General features: G+C 39.4%; 1 protein-coding gene across 1 annotated transcript in view; it reads left to right on the forward strand.

The window, feature by feature from the left end:
- The first annotated feature begins 1936 nt into the window (after positions 1-1936).
- The window catches only part of SDHAF3 (succinate dehydrogenase complex assembly factor 3), a 29156-nt gene continuing 14462 nt past the window's right edge, over positions 1937-16630 (forward strand). The window contains exon 1 of the mRNA XM_005480801.4: positions 1937-2201. Within this exon, the coding sequence (XP_005480858.1) occupies positions 2040-2201 (162 nt within the window). The 5' untranslated portion in view covers positions 1937-2039. The remainder of the gene's footprint in view (positions 2202-16630) is intronic.

Below are 16630 nucleotides of genomic sequence, written 5' to 3' on the forward strand. Positions count from 1 at the left end.
CACTGCTGCCTGGAAGCAGAGGCAGGCACCAAGAGGCAAGCAAAGGACTTGTGCTTGTGTGTGAACTAAAACTGCATCTGGATTCAAAGTGTGGCACAGACATTTTGAGTACTGATGACTGAGAAGTCATTATATGGAAAGAATACCTCTAATATTGTATCATGTCTTAATGAGTTCTGATGGTGAGTCTGCTTGTGCGTGTACACAAAGAATATGGCACTCCATTGCCTCTGCTGCCTCACCACACTGCCTGATAGTGCAGAGACCTCCGAGGACTTAGGCATTTAAAAATTGATATTAGACACAGACTGACAACTTAGACTGTTATCAGCAGCTTGATGAACTTACAGCTCTATCTCCTGCTGCAGGGGGAACTGACTGGTAAATCCTCACTTCTGTTGCAGCAAGGATGAGGCTCAAGAGCTGCAGCTGAAGCATTCTGGAGGTGCAGAGATGCTGCAGGAATCCTCCTGGGCAGGAACCACCTGCCCCACAGGATGGGCAAAAATGGCTTTTGGTCTCTGTGGACTGAAAGATGAGATGTAAGAAATGTTGAAGGTCACAGATCTGCCTGAGTTGGTATTTGATCCTGCTGAGTATCTGAGAGGCAAAGTGAGTGCCTGGCAGAGGGCTTAAGCAGGCCATGGAAGAAGAGGGCTCCTAAAAACCACACAAGGTGGATGTAGCAAAAAAAGCTCTCAATGAGCAATAAGAGTATGGTGGTAAAGATATAATAAAATATTTAAATAAATTCTCTAAATGAATGCACCCTGAGATGATTCAGAGGAATTGCATCACTGCAAATAAGTGATACAGCAAATTGGTTTTTTAACCTCAATCCTTTTAAACTGTGAACATGCTGAAAGACATATGGTAGACAAAATGCTTTAGAACCAGAAATCTTCCCTCAAAGAAATGTCTGCAGAAAATACAGTTTAAAAATATGAAACTGTACCAATCAATATGAGGATCAGGCCACCTCTGACAGGGCCCAACTGCTCACTCTGACAGCACCACCAGCAGGAAAAGGACAGGAGACTAATTGAGAACAGTTGAATCTATAAGCATTTGCTTTTATTTCAGTAACTTTGTGTTACTGGGAACTTCAGTTTTCCATCAGTGAAGTGCTTAGGACAATAAATAAACATAAAGAAATAGTAGTCAGTAAAACAGCCTGTACTTTGCTCTACTGTACTCTGCTCTACTGTACTCTGCTGCTCTCATATAACAACTTGGGCTTTCTGTGAGGCAGTATATTTCTGTAATTTCCTAGTATTTTAGTAAAGCTTAATGCTCCCTGGCCCTATAGAAATGTTTCCTTTTTGTTTTGAATCATGAGTAATATCACTGGCTGGAAGGAGCTTAACACTCACCCGCAATGAGGCAGGACTTCTGCCACTGCTGCCACTGCCTGACTCTGCTTTTTCCATTATATCTATGACTGCTGACATTTGAGGGTTTTTCCACATGGGTGAGTTGGAAGTGATGTTAAGCTGCTGAAAAAGCTTTATGGAGAGCTAGGGAGTTGGAGTTTGAGCTGTCAGTGGGAGGTAGGAGAACGCAGGAGTGCTCTCGGTAGTGACAATGTGGTGGCACAAAGTCCAACAGGGGCAGTAAAGGCTTCTTGCTATGACTCCTCTCGTCTTATGGTAAAAATGCAAGTAAATCAAATTTAAGCATAAGAAGCTTGGGGCTTAGCGGCCTAATTAATTTGTGCCACATTCTAATCTGATATAAAGTATACATTTCATTCTTCTGGTGGTGAACCTGGAGCGGAAAATGAACTGATTTCTTTATCTATCTATATATCGAGATCTCTGCCACCCGCACCCGTCTTTGTGAAACAACATCCTCCATGCATTCTTACAAGTACTATCCGCAACCCCATTGCTGGGTACCGCTCCAGACGCCACCGGCGAGACGCAGGCTCCCGTTCGCGGGCAGCGCCGCCCCACACGGGGCGCTGGGCGCCGCTCCGGCCGCGGCGGGGGAGGCGCGGCCCGGCCGGGCCCGGCCCCTCGGGCCGCCCCAGGGCCGCCATGGCGGGCGGAGCGCGGCGCCTGTTCCGCCGCATCCTGCAGCTGCACCGCGCTCTGCCGCCCGCCCTGCGCGACCTGGGCGACCGCTACGTGAAGGAGGAGTTCCGGAGGCACAGGGCGGCCGGGCCCGCCGAGGCCCAGCGCTTCCTGCGGGAATGGGAGGCAAGTGGCCGCCGCCCCTCGGGGCAGGGACGCGGCGGGGCCCGGCGGGGCGCAGGGCAGGCCCCGGCAAGGTCAGGGGCGCCGGGCGGTCGCAGCTGCTCAGGTGTCGGCGTTCTCAGGGGTCTTTTCCAGCCTAGCTGATTCTCTCTGCTCGGGCATGCTCCCGTGAAGGGCGAGCTCCTTGCAGAGCTGCAGAATGCCTTGTGGCTCCATGTCTCTAGGCAGGTTATCTTTTTTGGTTCTCAGTGCCTTGCCTCGAATGTGTGTGAGCGCACACAGGTATATGTAACAGAGTGGCCTCAGTTATATAATTAGCTATGCATAAATATATAAATAAAAGTATACGCACAATTATCTGTATGATCTATAATAATGCATTGTATAAGCATATATCAATATTTATAACGACATACATAACCAATTGTATAATTATAATTAGCTGAGTATGGGTGTAAATAGCTTCCCTGTGAACTTGCATTTGATTTTGGAGTAACATTTTTTCATTGTTTCTTAAGGAAATAAGTCTTATGTGAACATTGCTTCTCTGCTTAACACCCCTTCCCCTGAACTTCCTGCCTGGTTTCTCCAAGGAGAGAAAAGCAGATCACTCCCAAGTGACGAGGTTGTAACAAGTTTCACAAGCAGCAGACTAAGGAGACCTGTAAGGTGCTTTCCCCACATGCCTGGACCCCAGCAGGTATCAGCATATTAACAGGTCAGCAGGAGTCCACATGGCAAATGTATAGGCACTTCACAGAGGAGAAGCTTCTGTTAAAGCATGAACACAACTGCAAGAGACAGATGTATTGACAAGCTTCCCATTAATTTTCATGCTCCTTGAACTACTGGATTGGTAGTACTTTTGAATCTCAAAACTGTTTTCCTTTCTATGGAAGGAAACTGTTCTGCTTTGCAGTGGAAGGTGGTTAGCAAAGGTAGCATCCATTGCCTCCCAGTTTACAGAAGGAGGGTAGTGGGGAGAACTGCCCCATCCCTTCTACCTGCAGTAGCTGAAATCTTAGGGTTTAAAGTAACTGGGGCATCAGGAATAAGCAGGGAGAAGACTGCCTTGTGTTCTCTACAGAGGAAAGGAATAAATGTATTTTAATTGCCTCTTGCCAACTGATAGATCCTCAAATCAGAGAAATTTGTATCAACTTCTCAAATGCCTGATGCTATTGTAATTTTCAATTGCCGTTTACTTAATAATGCTGAAATGTTTCCGCATCGCTGCTTTCAGTTTTAACATGAGCTAAAGAGACAAGTTACAGGTTACTATTTCCAGTGCTAAAATCTTCCTTAAAATAGTTTTAGAAAAGGAAGGAAATGTTTGCATTGAAATATCTTTAGCCATTTTTAAAACGAAGTGTACAAATAGTGAAAATGTTTCTCAGTTCTGAAATGTTTTAAAGGTAGATTATAGGGAAAATGGTGACAAAAATTAGACTACAAGTAACGAGTTGAATTTTGAAACCTGACATTTAGTGCTATTAGCTATGATATGTTCAAGGAAAGGAAACTAATTTAATAACTGTTTTGAGTGTGTGAATATAAAGAACTTTGCAAATATGTCTGTCTTCTAACAAGATGCTGGGAGGTATTAGCATGTAGTTAACATGTCTCTTCTCATCTTTAATTTTTGTTTTGTTCTGAGATCTTTTTCTCACCCAAATAATATTTATTTTGAGTGTGAAATTTAAGTCAGACTTTCACATTTTTGGCCTGTGAGACTTGCTTTGCATCTTGTGTTATGCTGTGGTTCCCAGCCCCATGAAGACTTGAATGAGGTGATTGAGGAAAGTGGACTGTGGACAAACTGGGATTAGGTAGCTCTGGGCTCTAATTACATGCTAATTAATTCATGTTGGAATCAGTCCTTTGACCTGGTTTTGGCTAAGATAGAGTTAATTTTCTTTGTAGTAGCTTGTTCAGTGCTGTATTTTGGATTTAGTGTGAGAATAATGTTGGTAATGCACTGTTGTAGCTGTTCTTAAGTGTGCTTACTCTAAATCAAGTATTTTTCAGATGCCCATGCTGTGCCAGTAAGGAGATGCACAAGAAGCTGGGAGGGAGAATGGCCAGGACAGCTGACCCAAAGTGGCCAGGTGGATGTTGCATGCCATACAGCCTGTAGTATATTCAATATATAAACTGGGGAGGTTGGCCATGAGGGTTGATCACTGCTCCGGCGTGGGCAGGGCACCAGCCAGCAGGTGGTGATGTGCTGTGCTGTGCACCACTTGTTTCTCTTGTATTTCATTCTTTGCACCCTTCCTGGGCAGCAGGACACTCTGAAAATAGGCTGGAAGCTCCAGGACAGGTCTTGCAGGACAGACCAGCATAGCTGTGGAGTGCTAGGTTCTTGCCTAAGAGTCACCCAGTTAGCCACGAGGGAAGCTGAGATAATGCTGCTGTTCATGTAGCTTGTACCATAACTGTACTTCTTGCCTCTAATTTTATTAAATGAAACAAAAAAGAATCAAACCAAACAAATCCACCTAAACAAATCACTACAACATTAATACAAACTGGTTGTTTAAATTGCCTGTTAAATTTCTTTTTTTTTTGGAAAAAATGCTTACGGCTCTGATTACAGTATTATGGCATGTTGCACTTCCAACTTTTTTCTTCCCAATTTGCTTGTTATTAGGCTAAGCATATACCTTGCTGTATGCACTTTGGTGTTGTCAATATTCAGCTTCCATCTGGAAATGTTCTTTCCTCATGCCTTCTGTTGAATGCTGGGCGAGGCATCTGGTACAGGGTAGCATGATGTCTCATGTTACAAAAAATTAGTATTCTTCATTTTACGTTAAAGTAATATATTTTGATGCATATTTATCAGAGGGTAAAGATTATGGATATGATGATTGCAGTGATGTTTCTTGACTTTGAATGAAGATTTCAGTATGAAGTGTAATCTTAATAAGTCATCTGAAATGCTTTTTGAATGAAAATTTTCAAGGATGTCATATTTTAACATGAAACTCCTTGACTATTGCTAAATCTCTTCAGGCTCTCTTTGGGTAGTCAGACCTTCTGAATATACTAGTTCATAGCCTGTGGTGTGCTTTCTTGTCCTCCAATTTGATTCATATTAGCTGAACGTTTAGAAAACAGGCCTGGCGTTTCAATCACCTTGTGGTTGCCTCACATAATGCCCCTGCCCCCCTTGCTGTTTAAATTATGTTGATTCAAGGGAGCTGGGCATAATAATTCAAGTTTGTAGCCAGGTGTGAGTCAGCCTCTTGTCCCAGGCTGTGGTTGCTGTCCCAGCCTCAGGTTGTGCCACGGGGAGGTTCAGGTTGGACATCAGAATGAAGTTCTTAGCACAAATGGTTGTTAAGAACAGACTGCCCAGGGAGGGGTGGAAGTGTCCCTGGAAGTGTTCAGGAGATGACTGGACGTGGCACTTAGTGCCATGGTTTAGTTCACATGTTGTGCTTGATCAAAGGTTGGACTCCATGGCCTTAGAGGTCTTTTGCAGTCTGAATGATTCTGTGATTGTGTCTTACAAATGGAATAAATTTCCTTTATTTCTTATGAAACACAGTAGAAAACCTATAGGGAGATTTTTAAGATCAGCTTTAAAAATAAAAGGAGGAGAAACAAGAAGTAAAAAGCTCCGAGATTATATTATTGTAGGATGTGAGTGGTTTGTGTTGTTTTCCTGTAAAGGAGATGCGAAGGGACCTCATCTTGTTTAGAATGCCCAGGAATTGAGGGAATTAATGTTAGAGCCAACCATGTAGATGGCTACTGAAGTTTTGTAGGAAACCTAAGCTGACCTATTTGCACTTATAAAATAGGGAAGCTATCCATTGAATATTCTTGGAAGAGTTTTTAAGTGGGTACCACCAATGGTAGACTGCAAGTCCATATGTGCTCATTTCAAAGTAGAAGAATATAAATATTGTGGTTTTCCTGTAATTGGTATTGGATTCCTAGTTTGTGTCTGGAAACCTGCTGGAAAATATTAAAGAGGGATGATACAAAGAAAGTAAGCTTCATTGTTCAGGAATTATGCTTCTTCAGGTAGATTCAAATTAAGCATATAAATTATTAATATCTGTTCCTATCTATTTTCTAAATATTTAATATTTTAATTAAAATAATTGGTACTCATTTACAGGAGACTGCTGATATAATTAGATTGATACTGATTATTATCTTGGAATGGTATTGAATTAATGTTGACAGGTATGATAAGTCATTTAGTTCAGCAGTCTTCTAAATCATGGTGGCTGATGAGAATGCTTACATAAGATAAGCAATATTAAGATAATATTGATTACTTCATTTCAGATTGCAATAGGTTGAATATTCAGCTAAATAATTTCAGTAACAATTTGTTTCGTATTTAAGCATTAATTTTGAAAATGACCATTTTGTACTTGGCTTTTTTAAAAAGCCTGACCCTGTAGATGAGAGGGCCTGGACTGTCTCTGAGACAAGCAGAATCATTCTGCAGAATTACACAACATTTTCTCAATTTAATAGATTGAATAAATTGCCTTTGAAATTCTTTGGCCACTCTTGACCCTGAAAATCTTTTTCCAAGCTTTCAAATGAACTGTCACGTAGCCTCTCAGGAATGACTGAATTTTTGAATCAGTGCATTTGATGCAATACAAATAATTGTCATTCATCAAATTTATTTTCAGTTGCCTGCGTCACTTGCAGTATTTACTTTGCTGGGATCATTGTGGGATGCTGTCATATCTTGGAGAATAAAGTTGTTCTTATATGTCTTTTTCTGCTCATGAGCAGATACACTTACAGAACTTTTTGCTTAATTTTCCGGGCAAGTATAATCTTCCCTCCCCTTCTTGATTTATTTTTAACCTACTAGCACTCAAAAATATGTTGAAATGTTGAATGGAGAATTTGAAGAGCAAATAGTCAAAGAGGGTGGAAGAGGAAATCGTGGCCAGTACTGGAGTCAGACTGAAATGGGAACGGGATGTGTGGGTTGCCCTTTGTGCTGTCTTTCAGCAAATAATGTAGGTAGTATGAGTATAAAACAGCTGCTGGCATTCTGAATTCTGCTCTCAGTTTCAGTGAAATACATTATATAAGAGATGTTTTCTTTGCCTTGACAAAGAAATACATTTTTTGGAAGTAAAATATGTCTTTAGGTTTTTTGCCATTTTATTACTTTTATTAAAGTTGTGAAATAGCATTTTAGAGTAGTATTTCATTTTAACATTACTGGATACATCAGAATTTGCTTTTAGGGATTTTTATGGCTATCTGGATGAAAATCTTACTAAGAGTAAATTCCTACTGAGTCCTGTGTTTTTATCCCCCACTTAGGGTGTTCACTAGTTATTAATCTGTAAGAATGAAATTGGAGTCAATTTCCTGTATATTCTTTTATATTTCTCAAAAGGTAGGAAGGAATTTTGCCCTTTTCTGAGAGCCAGGGAGTTGTGGCTGATAAACTGAAGAGCATTTGGGATTAGGGCCTGAATGGCTGCAGGAAATCAGGCTGCTGCTCTGACCTGGCGTTCGTGGTGGCCTGCTTGGTTGTAGGATTTGAAGCCTGCCTCTGATGAGATTTTGCCTGAGTGCACCCATGATTTGGTGAGTGTCCTGAATTTGTATTTATGTGCAATTGGAAAGGTTGGCATTTGTTGTGAATCCCTGTTGTGAAGTTTCATGCAAATGAAACTCTTTCATATTGTGCCATCTCTTCCATGCTTTCAGTGCTCTTTCAGTTTTGGGTTAAGAAGCAGGAGCTGGTGTGTGCTTCTCTTCTGTAAGAATCCAGGGAGTCTGGGAGCTTTCTGAAGTGCTGATACTTGGGGTAGCCTGGTGGTTACCCACTGCCTTGTGCATGATGCACACCCATTGCAGGAAGGGGCATTTGTTGGTTCTCACCTGGAAAGCACCATCATTGTCCTTCAGGTTAAACTGGCTGCTGCTGAGACCAGAGATTTCTTGCTGGGTTGGTTGTTTTGTTTATTTTTTCCCCCCCTGTATACATGCTGGTTTTAGAACTTTACTGTATTTTCTAAATTCAAAATTTTATAAATTGTAGCATCCTCATTCTCAATGCTTCTGTCATGTTACCCTGCCAATTATCAGTATGCTATCATATCTATGATTGCAGGTAGCTAGTCAGATGGCTCTTTTGATAACTGCTTATCTGCTAGTTGAAGTTTTTATTTATAACTGTTTTGACACAGCAGGAAGTCATATCCAAGTCATAGGGGTGAAACCCAACAGTAATGTCAGTCATTTGCTTCTGCCAGTCACCTCAGGTACAATGCAAGTATAAATGCATGATGTGCAAATAGGTTTATAAATTTCAGATAGTTTTGTAGCATGCCTTGGATATTTAAAATGTGGCATGAATTGAATCCCTGAACTGAAATTTCTGGCAGAATGTAGCAATTTTATTAGTTACAACTTAGCTTGAGAAGTTTAAATTGCTGTTAGAAGTGGGATGCATCTCTAATAAATGTTAACAGTTTAGTCCTTACATTGAATAGCACTGAGAGGCCACATTTCTCAAGGGCTGAAGATGCTGCAGAAGTTTTGTGAATGTCTGCTCCGTGAGCAGAGACCTGCACCTTCCTAATGAGTACAGGCTAGTGACAGGCAGTGTGAGAATAGGTCTCTAAATAAGAAAAGAGCCAGACACAGTAGAAGCAGCACCAGTAGTGAGCATTACAGAATTGTCAGTTTAAAAGGTAATTCAGGTTTCCATCTAGTGGTGCTAAAAAATTCTGTCCAAGCCATATGAGGCAGCATGTGCATAGCCATGTTCCTAACATACCATTGTACTTGTACATATGTGTGAAACTCAGGGAATCAAAAGCCTTTATTATGTATAAAAAGCCTTTATTATTATGTACAAATTATATATGTAATAGCATGTAATTCTCAGGACCTCCAGATTTTTAAAGTTAGAGCTGCAATGACCAGCAGTCTGTTATCTGGGCATTCAGATATCCAAATACTCTTTAAATGTTAGTTTATCTTATTTGCTGTGAATTAGGCTGATTCCTCTTTTTCATTATTCCATGACAGCCGTTTAAAAAAGTTTAACTTGACACAGGTTATTGAAAGCAAATGGATTTCTTAAAAGGTTTTCTGCAAGTTGTATCTGTGCTAGTATGAGACTTCTTCCTCTCTCTTATATGTAAACAAAAGAGAAAGAAAAGGAATCAGGAACAGATGAGTGTTCTGATTCTTTTGTTCCAGTGTTTTAGCTCTATTTTTAGTATTTAAAGTATTTTGCAGTAGAATTTAGAAAATCTACCAGATTATGTTTTGAGGTGAGGGTTAACGGTGATTGAAAGAAGGACCAAGCAGTGTGATGCTGCAAGGATGTTCATTGACAAAAGGCACAGATATTTAAATTGTTTTTTACTTCTGCATAAAAATTTCCAGTTGTTCAGTCTATATGTGATTTAGTACATAGCAGGCCATACTGTGTATATTTTCTTTTGCACAATTACTTATCACAGCAGGCTGTTCTGTTCTTTGGGAGGGGGACACAGTTTCTGCAGGTCCTTTATGTATCTTTCTCAGTTTCTGCAGTTCTTTCTCACAGCTTTTTCTCACAGCTATTGCTTTACAATCTTCAGCAACTCAAGAGTATTGTTCATGTTCTTTAACTCATTCTGCTCTGCAGCACAAGGTATTGAATTCTGAACTTTGTTGCATTTCAAGACAGTGTAGTATGACATTACATGGGTCAAACAAACAAACTGAGTATGAATTGCAGTTGCAAAGCTGTGAGGATTTCTGCTTGTTTGTATTTTATTGACACCTTCCTTCTAGCATTTGTTTGGCACTTGTGTGAATATTGTCAGCATGTAGTGTTTTGTAAGCATGGTAGGTTTTTTTACCACCTTGTCAGTGCATTTCCACTATCAACACTGTAAACACTGCCAACTTTCTACAAGTGCTGTCAAGTACCATATTTTGTAATTACTGCAATAATATTATGAGTGCTGTAATTGCATATACTGTATAGATGTGCCTTTCCATCCTGTGTAGACAGAAAATTGATATTTTCTGCAAGTTAAAATTGCATCTGGAGCACATCAGAATTATTGTTTAGAAGCTGTTTTTTTTTTCTTCTTCTTTCAGTGTAATGTGAGGTTGCACAAATATAGTTATGCATATTGGAGGATTTTAAAGCCCCAGATTTTTTATATATAGAGCTATACTTAAGACATACTGATGTGTACCCCTTGAAGAATGAAAGAGGTTTTTTATACAGTTCACTGATATTCAAGTAATTTAATTGAATATTGTTTTTTACAAGAAGGTGAACCTCAGATTTTGACCTCATAATCTTGAATTTAGTGGCATCTTTGTCACCGTTCATGTTGCTTTAGCTGTCTTTTGTAATGCTCAGAGTTTGGCTGTTTTGAGGTTGAAGCTGACTGTACTTAGAACCATACATCTTCTTGGTGATATCCTGCCTTTTGTGCAGCTCACTTCTGGGAATTCATCAAGCAGAAAATGTCTGCTGAAATATATTTTGTTTCTGTGTCTCAAAGCTGCTAATTTCAAACTGTATTTTTGAAGGATATAATTTAAAAAATACATTTAATCATAGTGTATGATAAAATGTTTGTACTTCTATCTTTTAAAGGTCGTTTCCAGAAGTAATGTATGGTAATGAGGTATTTCTAATGAACAAGTTAGAAATCCTACTAGAAGCATAGTTACTGAGTGTTGGATTTTAGGCTTATTGAAATGTGGGGGGTTGAGTCCTGTCAATGTCCTATTTTTTATTGTTTCAGGGATATTGTTTTATTGTTTCAGGGATATTAGTGAGAGGAGCAGTCTAAGATGAAAGAGGGCATGATGCACTTTTTTCCTCACTGCAGTAACTATGTAAATTTGTAAAATACCTTCTAAATTGATCTTGCACCCATCTTTCAAAATTAGGTAACAAGAGACACAATGTAGATGCATCTTCCCTTTCTCTGTGGGAATTACTGAATGGCGTAAACTTGATAAACTCGTTTTATGCAACTTAATGGTATTTTTTTTCTTCTTGCTGAACTATTCTATCCAGTAATTTAGAGGAAATGAACATTAGGTCACTGAAACTTTTCTCTTTTCTTTTCTTTTCTTTTCTTTTCTTTTCTTTTCTTTTCTTTTCTTTTCTTTTCTTTTCTTTTCTTTTCTTTTCTTTTCTTTTCTTTTCTTTTCTTTTCTTTTCTTTTCTTTTCTTTTCTTTTCTTTTCTGTTCTGTTCTGTTCTGTTCTGTTCTGTTCTGTTCTGTTCTGTTCTGTTCTGTTCTGTTCTTCCTGAACCGGAAGAAGTGTGGTGGAAAGGTTTATGTCCCCATCACCATTGCTTCTTTGGAGATGTCGTGGCTGAAGGAGTTGGGTGGTGTTGAAAGTATTGATATTTGCATGGAATAAGCCAGAGAAGCTAATTTTTTTAGGGGCCATCAAATACTGGTTATTTATAACCAGTTTCTTGCTTCTTACGATTGCATAGTGAAAGCATGTGGTCTTTGTTGTAGAATTTGAATTCTAATAGGCAGTCTGTATTGAGATAAGATTTCATATTACATTAGCAATCCTTGAGACTTCATCACTTTCTGACTGAAGTCTGTAATGCCCTAATGGGTAATCTCATGGCTGATTTTTGACCTGATGAAGGAAAAATGTTTTTCATAAGTTTGCAGTTTTTGAAGTGTACACATGATGGCAGCAAATACTTAGCTAGACAAGCCTTGTTCCTATGCTAGAAAAAAGAGGCTGCTGAATTTTCTAATACAAAGTAGAATTCCTACAGATTCAATTATTGCTGAATAATTTATTGTAATACATATTGAGAATTGTTAACTTACTGCTACAAATTTTGAGAAGGCTTTTCAATTAGAAAACTTTACTGGGCTTTCCATCTGGTTTAGTCATAATGTGTTTTCTGGTTTGGATTTGCATTGGTGAACAACTCTCTTGGGCACAGGGTGTGACTCTTGTGGATGGTGCTGGGTGGGGCCAGGGGTTGGACTGGTCCTTGTGGGTCCCTTCCAACTTGGCGTATTCTTTGATTATAAAATTCAGATCAGCTGTAGGAGTCCCCAGGAGAGTAAGCCCAGAGCAGATGGAGCCTCAGTATGTAGATACAAAACTCTTTTGAAATTAATTTTTTTTTTTTCATACTGGATCTATTGAGTTTTAAAGCAATTATTTTTGGAAGTGTACTGTAATAGCTCAGGTGCAAATGTTTTTTCCACCAAATAAAAAGTTTTATTGTTAGTAGTGTCGCATTTTAGATGCTGTTACAAAGTATGTTGGTATTGCATAGTACTGTTTAGAGTAGGAATTTTTCTTTAAAAACGAAAATATAGTATAAAATGTTTTTTATTCCTGCTATTATTCCTGGATGCCAGTGAAATATTTAAACTGAATCTCTTTTTTCTGCCCCTTTCAAAATGAATATGGCATATGTCAGTCATCCACCATGATATTTTAAGCCAAAAAGTTGCGAGTTGTCACAGTTCCAATAATAAAACCTCGTGGAAGGTGTAGGTCAGCTTTTGGCAGTGGTACAAGTAGGCTGCTCTAAAATGAAGGATATTTTGGTTCATGTTCAGTTGCTTGTTCTGTCTGTGTACTTTATTTGCAGTAGTTTAAACTTGATCTTATGCTTAGAATTATTTTTAAGGTGTTCAGAAAATCATGATATTCTGTTGTTTTCTGGGCCTTTTAAATTCAGTTTATTGTTCACAGGTTAGTACCCTGGTGAGCTATTTAACATCCATTATTACAGTGAGTCATTTTAAGAATTTATTTAAGAGATCCATGATGGGAATGGTTTTAATTAAGTAGCAAACATGTCTTTTGTTCTTCAGTTCAGCTGCTGATTGAGGAATGACAAGAAATTTCATTGGTAGCACTAGCAATGTTATTCTGGTTCATGGACAATTCAGTACCATCAGTGTAACTGAAAGGATTTACACTGTTGAGAAAAACATCATCATCCTATCAAGAAGGAAGTGAGAGTTGCTTTGTGAATAATGTCAACCCTGATTTGTCTTTTTAAAAAAATATTTGTTTTACTGGGGAATCTGATTTTTATGGATTCTTTGTCTGCCAGCAGATGCCACTCCTCAGCAGCAGAGTGTTTCCCACACTTCACCAAATAGAGGAAAATAATTGTGGTAGACCCTTGTTTTTAGATATAAACCAATTAAATATTTATATCGCTATAAATATGCTATAAACAATTAAATATTTATATTTTACAATGGAGCTGTTTTTAAAGGTTTGTTTCCTGCTGATGCATTAAACCCCAAGGCTGCAAAAATGGTAGTGTGTGAGGTAAGCTGCCTTTGTTCTTCAAAGTATTTTAGTTAAACAGAGGATGACCCAGAAATCCTTTGGGGCTCAGGGAGCTTCGTTACAGAAGGTGTAAAGGTGTCTGTGTTGGAATTGCTGAAAAGATGTAATGAGAAAGCCTTGGAAGCTGGAGTCTCAATGGCTTGTAATAGGCCAAGTCCTTGTGAAACCTTTTAGCATATGGAAAAACAGATGGCCCAGTTTTAAGTGTAAGAAGGAACTAAGAAATGAAAATAGACAAGGAAATCCTGGTAAGAATATTCTGTTTGTAATTTCGAAATTTTGAAAAGACATTATGATTATGTGTCCTGGACATGAATAATGACATACTGCTATCTAAACTTCAACAGCCAGTGTTTTTAGCATCTGGTGTTTTGGATATGGGCAAGACCTGTCTTGGCCTCTGTAGACATCTGCAGTAGAAGACTATTTTGATAATTGTCAAATATGGCTGGACCACCAGACCCTGGATTGAGATGATGGGTGTCACCTTTACAGCCTCAGCCCCTTCCATCTGTCTGGCAGAAATGGAAATACTCCTGATATAGCTGACAAGTTTTTGACTTTTCACACAGAACCACCTGTGTGTGTTGTTTCATTCTAAAGGGTTTTGATTTATGTTCCTGGCGAGAGAAGATACGTTGTGTATATATATATATATATATATATATATATACATATACACACATATATATATATACATATATACACACACATAGACACATATTACGCCTCCTCTACTTCAAAAATAGTGCAGACTACTTTCTTGTGGCTGGTGGGAAACCTGTGAAGATCTGGGGATGCCATTTGAGCCCTGGAGAAAAAACTGTGAAAAAAGCCATCAGTGCCAGTTTTATTGCATTCCCACATGTTTCCTGGGAAAGTTCTCCTTTAGCTTCTAGTTTGTGTTCTGTAGTTTGGGTTTCATCAGCTCTTCCTTGGAAATTCTATATTCTGCATTTTGTTTTATTCCCATCACTTTCAGGAAAAAGTGTTTCTGACTTCATTTGTTTTTACAACAAACTTGCTTCTCCTAAGGATGTTTTCTGGAGCATTGATTAGTGTCAGTTATCCAGTGTTAATAGACTTAAGTGTTTCACAGACTTAATTTTCTAGATGTTAACTACTTCCAACCTTTTGGAATTTTTTTTTCTGTATTCATATACTTACAGCTGTGCAGTGTACATGCATGGTGTATTTCAAGTGTTTGGCACCATCTACTTCATTGAGTATGTAATGGCTTTGACTTGAGCAAAGCATATTGAAATCACTGGGTGATTCCAGTGGGTTCTTCTGAAATGGCAAGTGTGCTGGACAGTCTCCTCAGTGGACAGTAGCTGTGGGTGAAGTTGAAGTTCCTTTCAGCTCTTTTACTGAAAGCCATTCATGTATGACAATGTTTGGTTGAGAGAAAATAGTTGGAATTTTGCAGTTAGAGAAGTGAAACATTTGCTGTTTGCATGCAAGCAAACCTTTGTATTAATTCTGCTTGACAGCATTCCAAATGTTGTACTCTGCCATTCAGAGCCTTTGGAGGCTTTTCAGTGATGGGGTTTTGAAGAAGTTATCCCAATTCAAAAACTGCACAGCACAGAGGACAAGGCAAAAGCAAGCAGTATATGAAATAAGCTTTTGGTTTGGGAATAGAGATAACTCCTCTTGCAGAGTTTTCTGAGGCCTGTTTGGCCACAGCATTGTTGAGCTAAAGTGAGTCTGTACTGCTGAACTGATGTGCTTGGGCTGCTTTGCAGCTGGCAGTGGAACAGCCCATTTCCATGCTGTTAAACTCCTGTGCTCCAAAGCCAAGGTGGCCATATCCAAACTGCCTGCTGGGAGCTGTCCCTGATCTGTGCCAGCTCACTGGCTGAACTTGGGAGTTGTTTCACATAAAGATGGTTATCCTTGATCAAAACCTGTGCCAGGGACTGTGGCACCAAGCTCCCAGAGTGGATGCTTGAGAAGGTACCTTCTTAAAGCTTTCCCTGGCACTGCTATGAGCTGTAACTGCACACAGAGTGCTGACTCCTCTGCTGCCAAGTGCAAGTGCTGCTTTTGTTCTGAATTCTCTCTGTCACACATTAGCAGATTCTTAACAGCTCTTGGATTTATCTACCTTTCTCCAGATCAAGAGTTGTCGTATCTGAAATCCGTGTGGAGATTGAGCTGTCTAAGAAACAAGCTCTGAGCTCTCTGATGCTGTTCTGCTGTGGTCTGGTGAAACAAGAGAAGACTCTCCGGGTCATAATGAAATTGCATGTCAGAGCTGGGCACTGTGTTTGCACAGTAGCATTTGTGAATGTTCAGCTCTGGTGGAAAGTACATTCCTGGAAGGAAAAGAAAATGAAAAAGCCCACCTTTGCTGTCTTTCTAACCAGCAGGGATTGCCAGACATGTCTCATTATTCTGCATCCTAGATCTGTAATATTCAGTACCATTCAAATATTATTTGAAAAACTAGCATATTAAGAAAATTTCATTTGTGATGCAATTCAAAGACAGCATTCACTGCTATTTCAGAGGCCTCTGGAGAACATAGTCTATCTGCTGTTCATGGTTATGCTTTGTGTTGATAAGACAAGTAAGCACACACCTTTTCATCATTCCCTTTTACTGACCTGCTTCTGAAATGTCATGGTCCAGGTTTACACTCTCATGGGCCACAGATGAGGCTGAGTTTGGGAAGATTGTTTGGTGTGGTGACTTTGAGAGGGTATTGGGGGTATGGGTGAAGGAAAAGCTGCATGAAGAACAAACTGCATGAGCAAGCTAACAAGCTGTTAACTTGTTTGGGTGATGGTGGGTATGGAGAAGCTCCTCAGCTCCCTCAAAAAACTAGAGGTACTGTCATCTTACACAATACCTCAAGGGCAAGCAGGCAGAAGATAAACCTTTGAGTAATGCCAATTTGTCTATCAGAGCATTTCTAATTACATTTTGTTGTCACTGAGCCTCATTTGGTGAACTGTTAAGATGTGCTGCTTGTAAATTTTGATCAGATTTTTTTTGAGTGCTGTTGCATAGTGTGTGTTGTTTCCAGTAAAAATGAGGTTTTGTTATTTTTTTCACTTACATATTGTACAAGTAAAGCTTCAGTGACTTTGG

This window comes from Zonotrichia albicollis, chromosome 1 (assembly GCF_047830755.1).
Source record: "Zonotrichia albicollis isolate bZonAlb1 chromosome 1, bZonAlb1.hap1, whole genome shotgun sequence".
Taxonomy (NCBI): domain Eukaryota; kingdom Metazoa; phylum Chordata; class Aves; order Passeriformes; family Passerellidae; genus Zonotrichia; species Zonotrichia albicollis.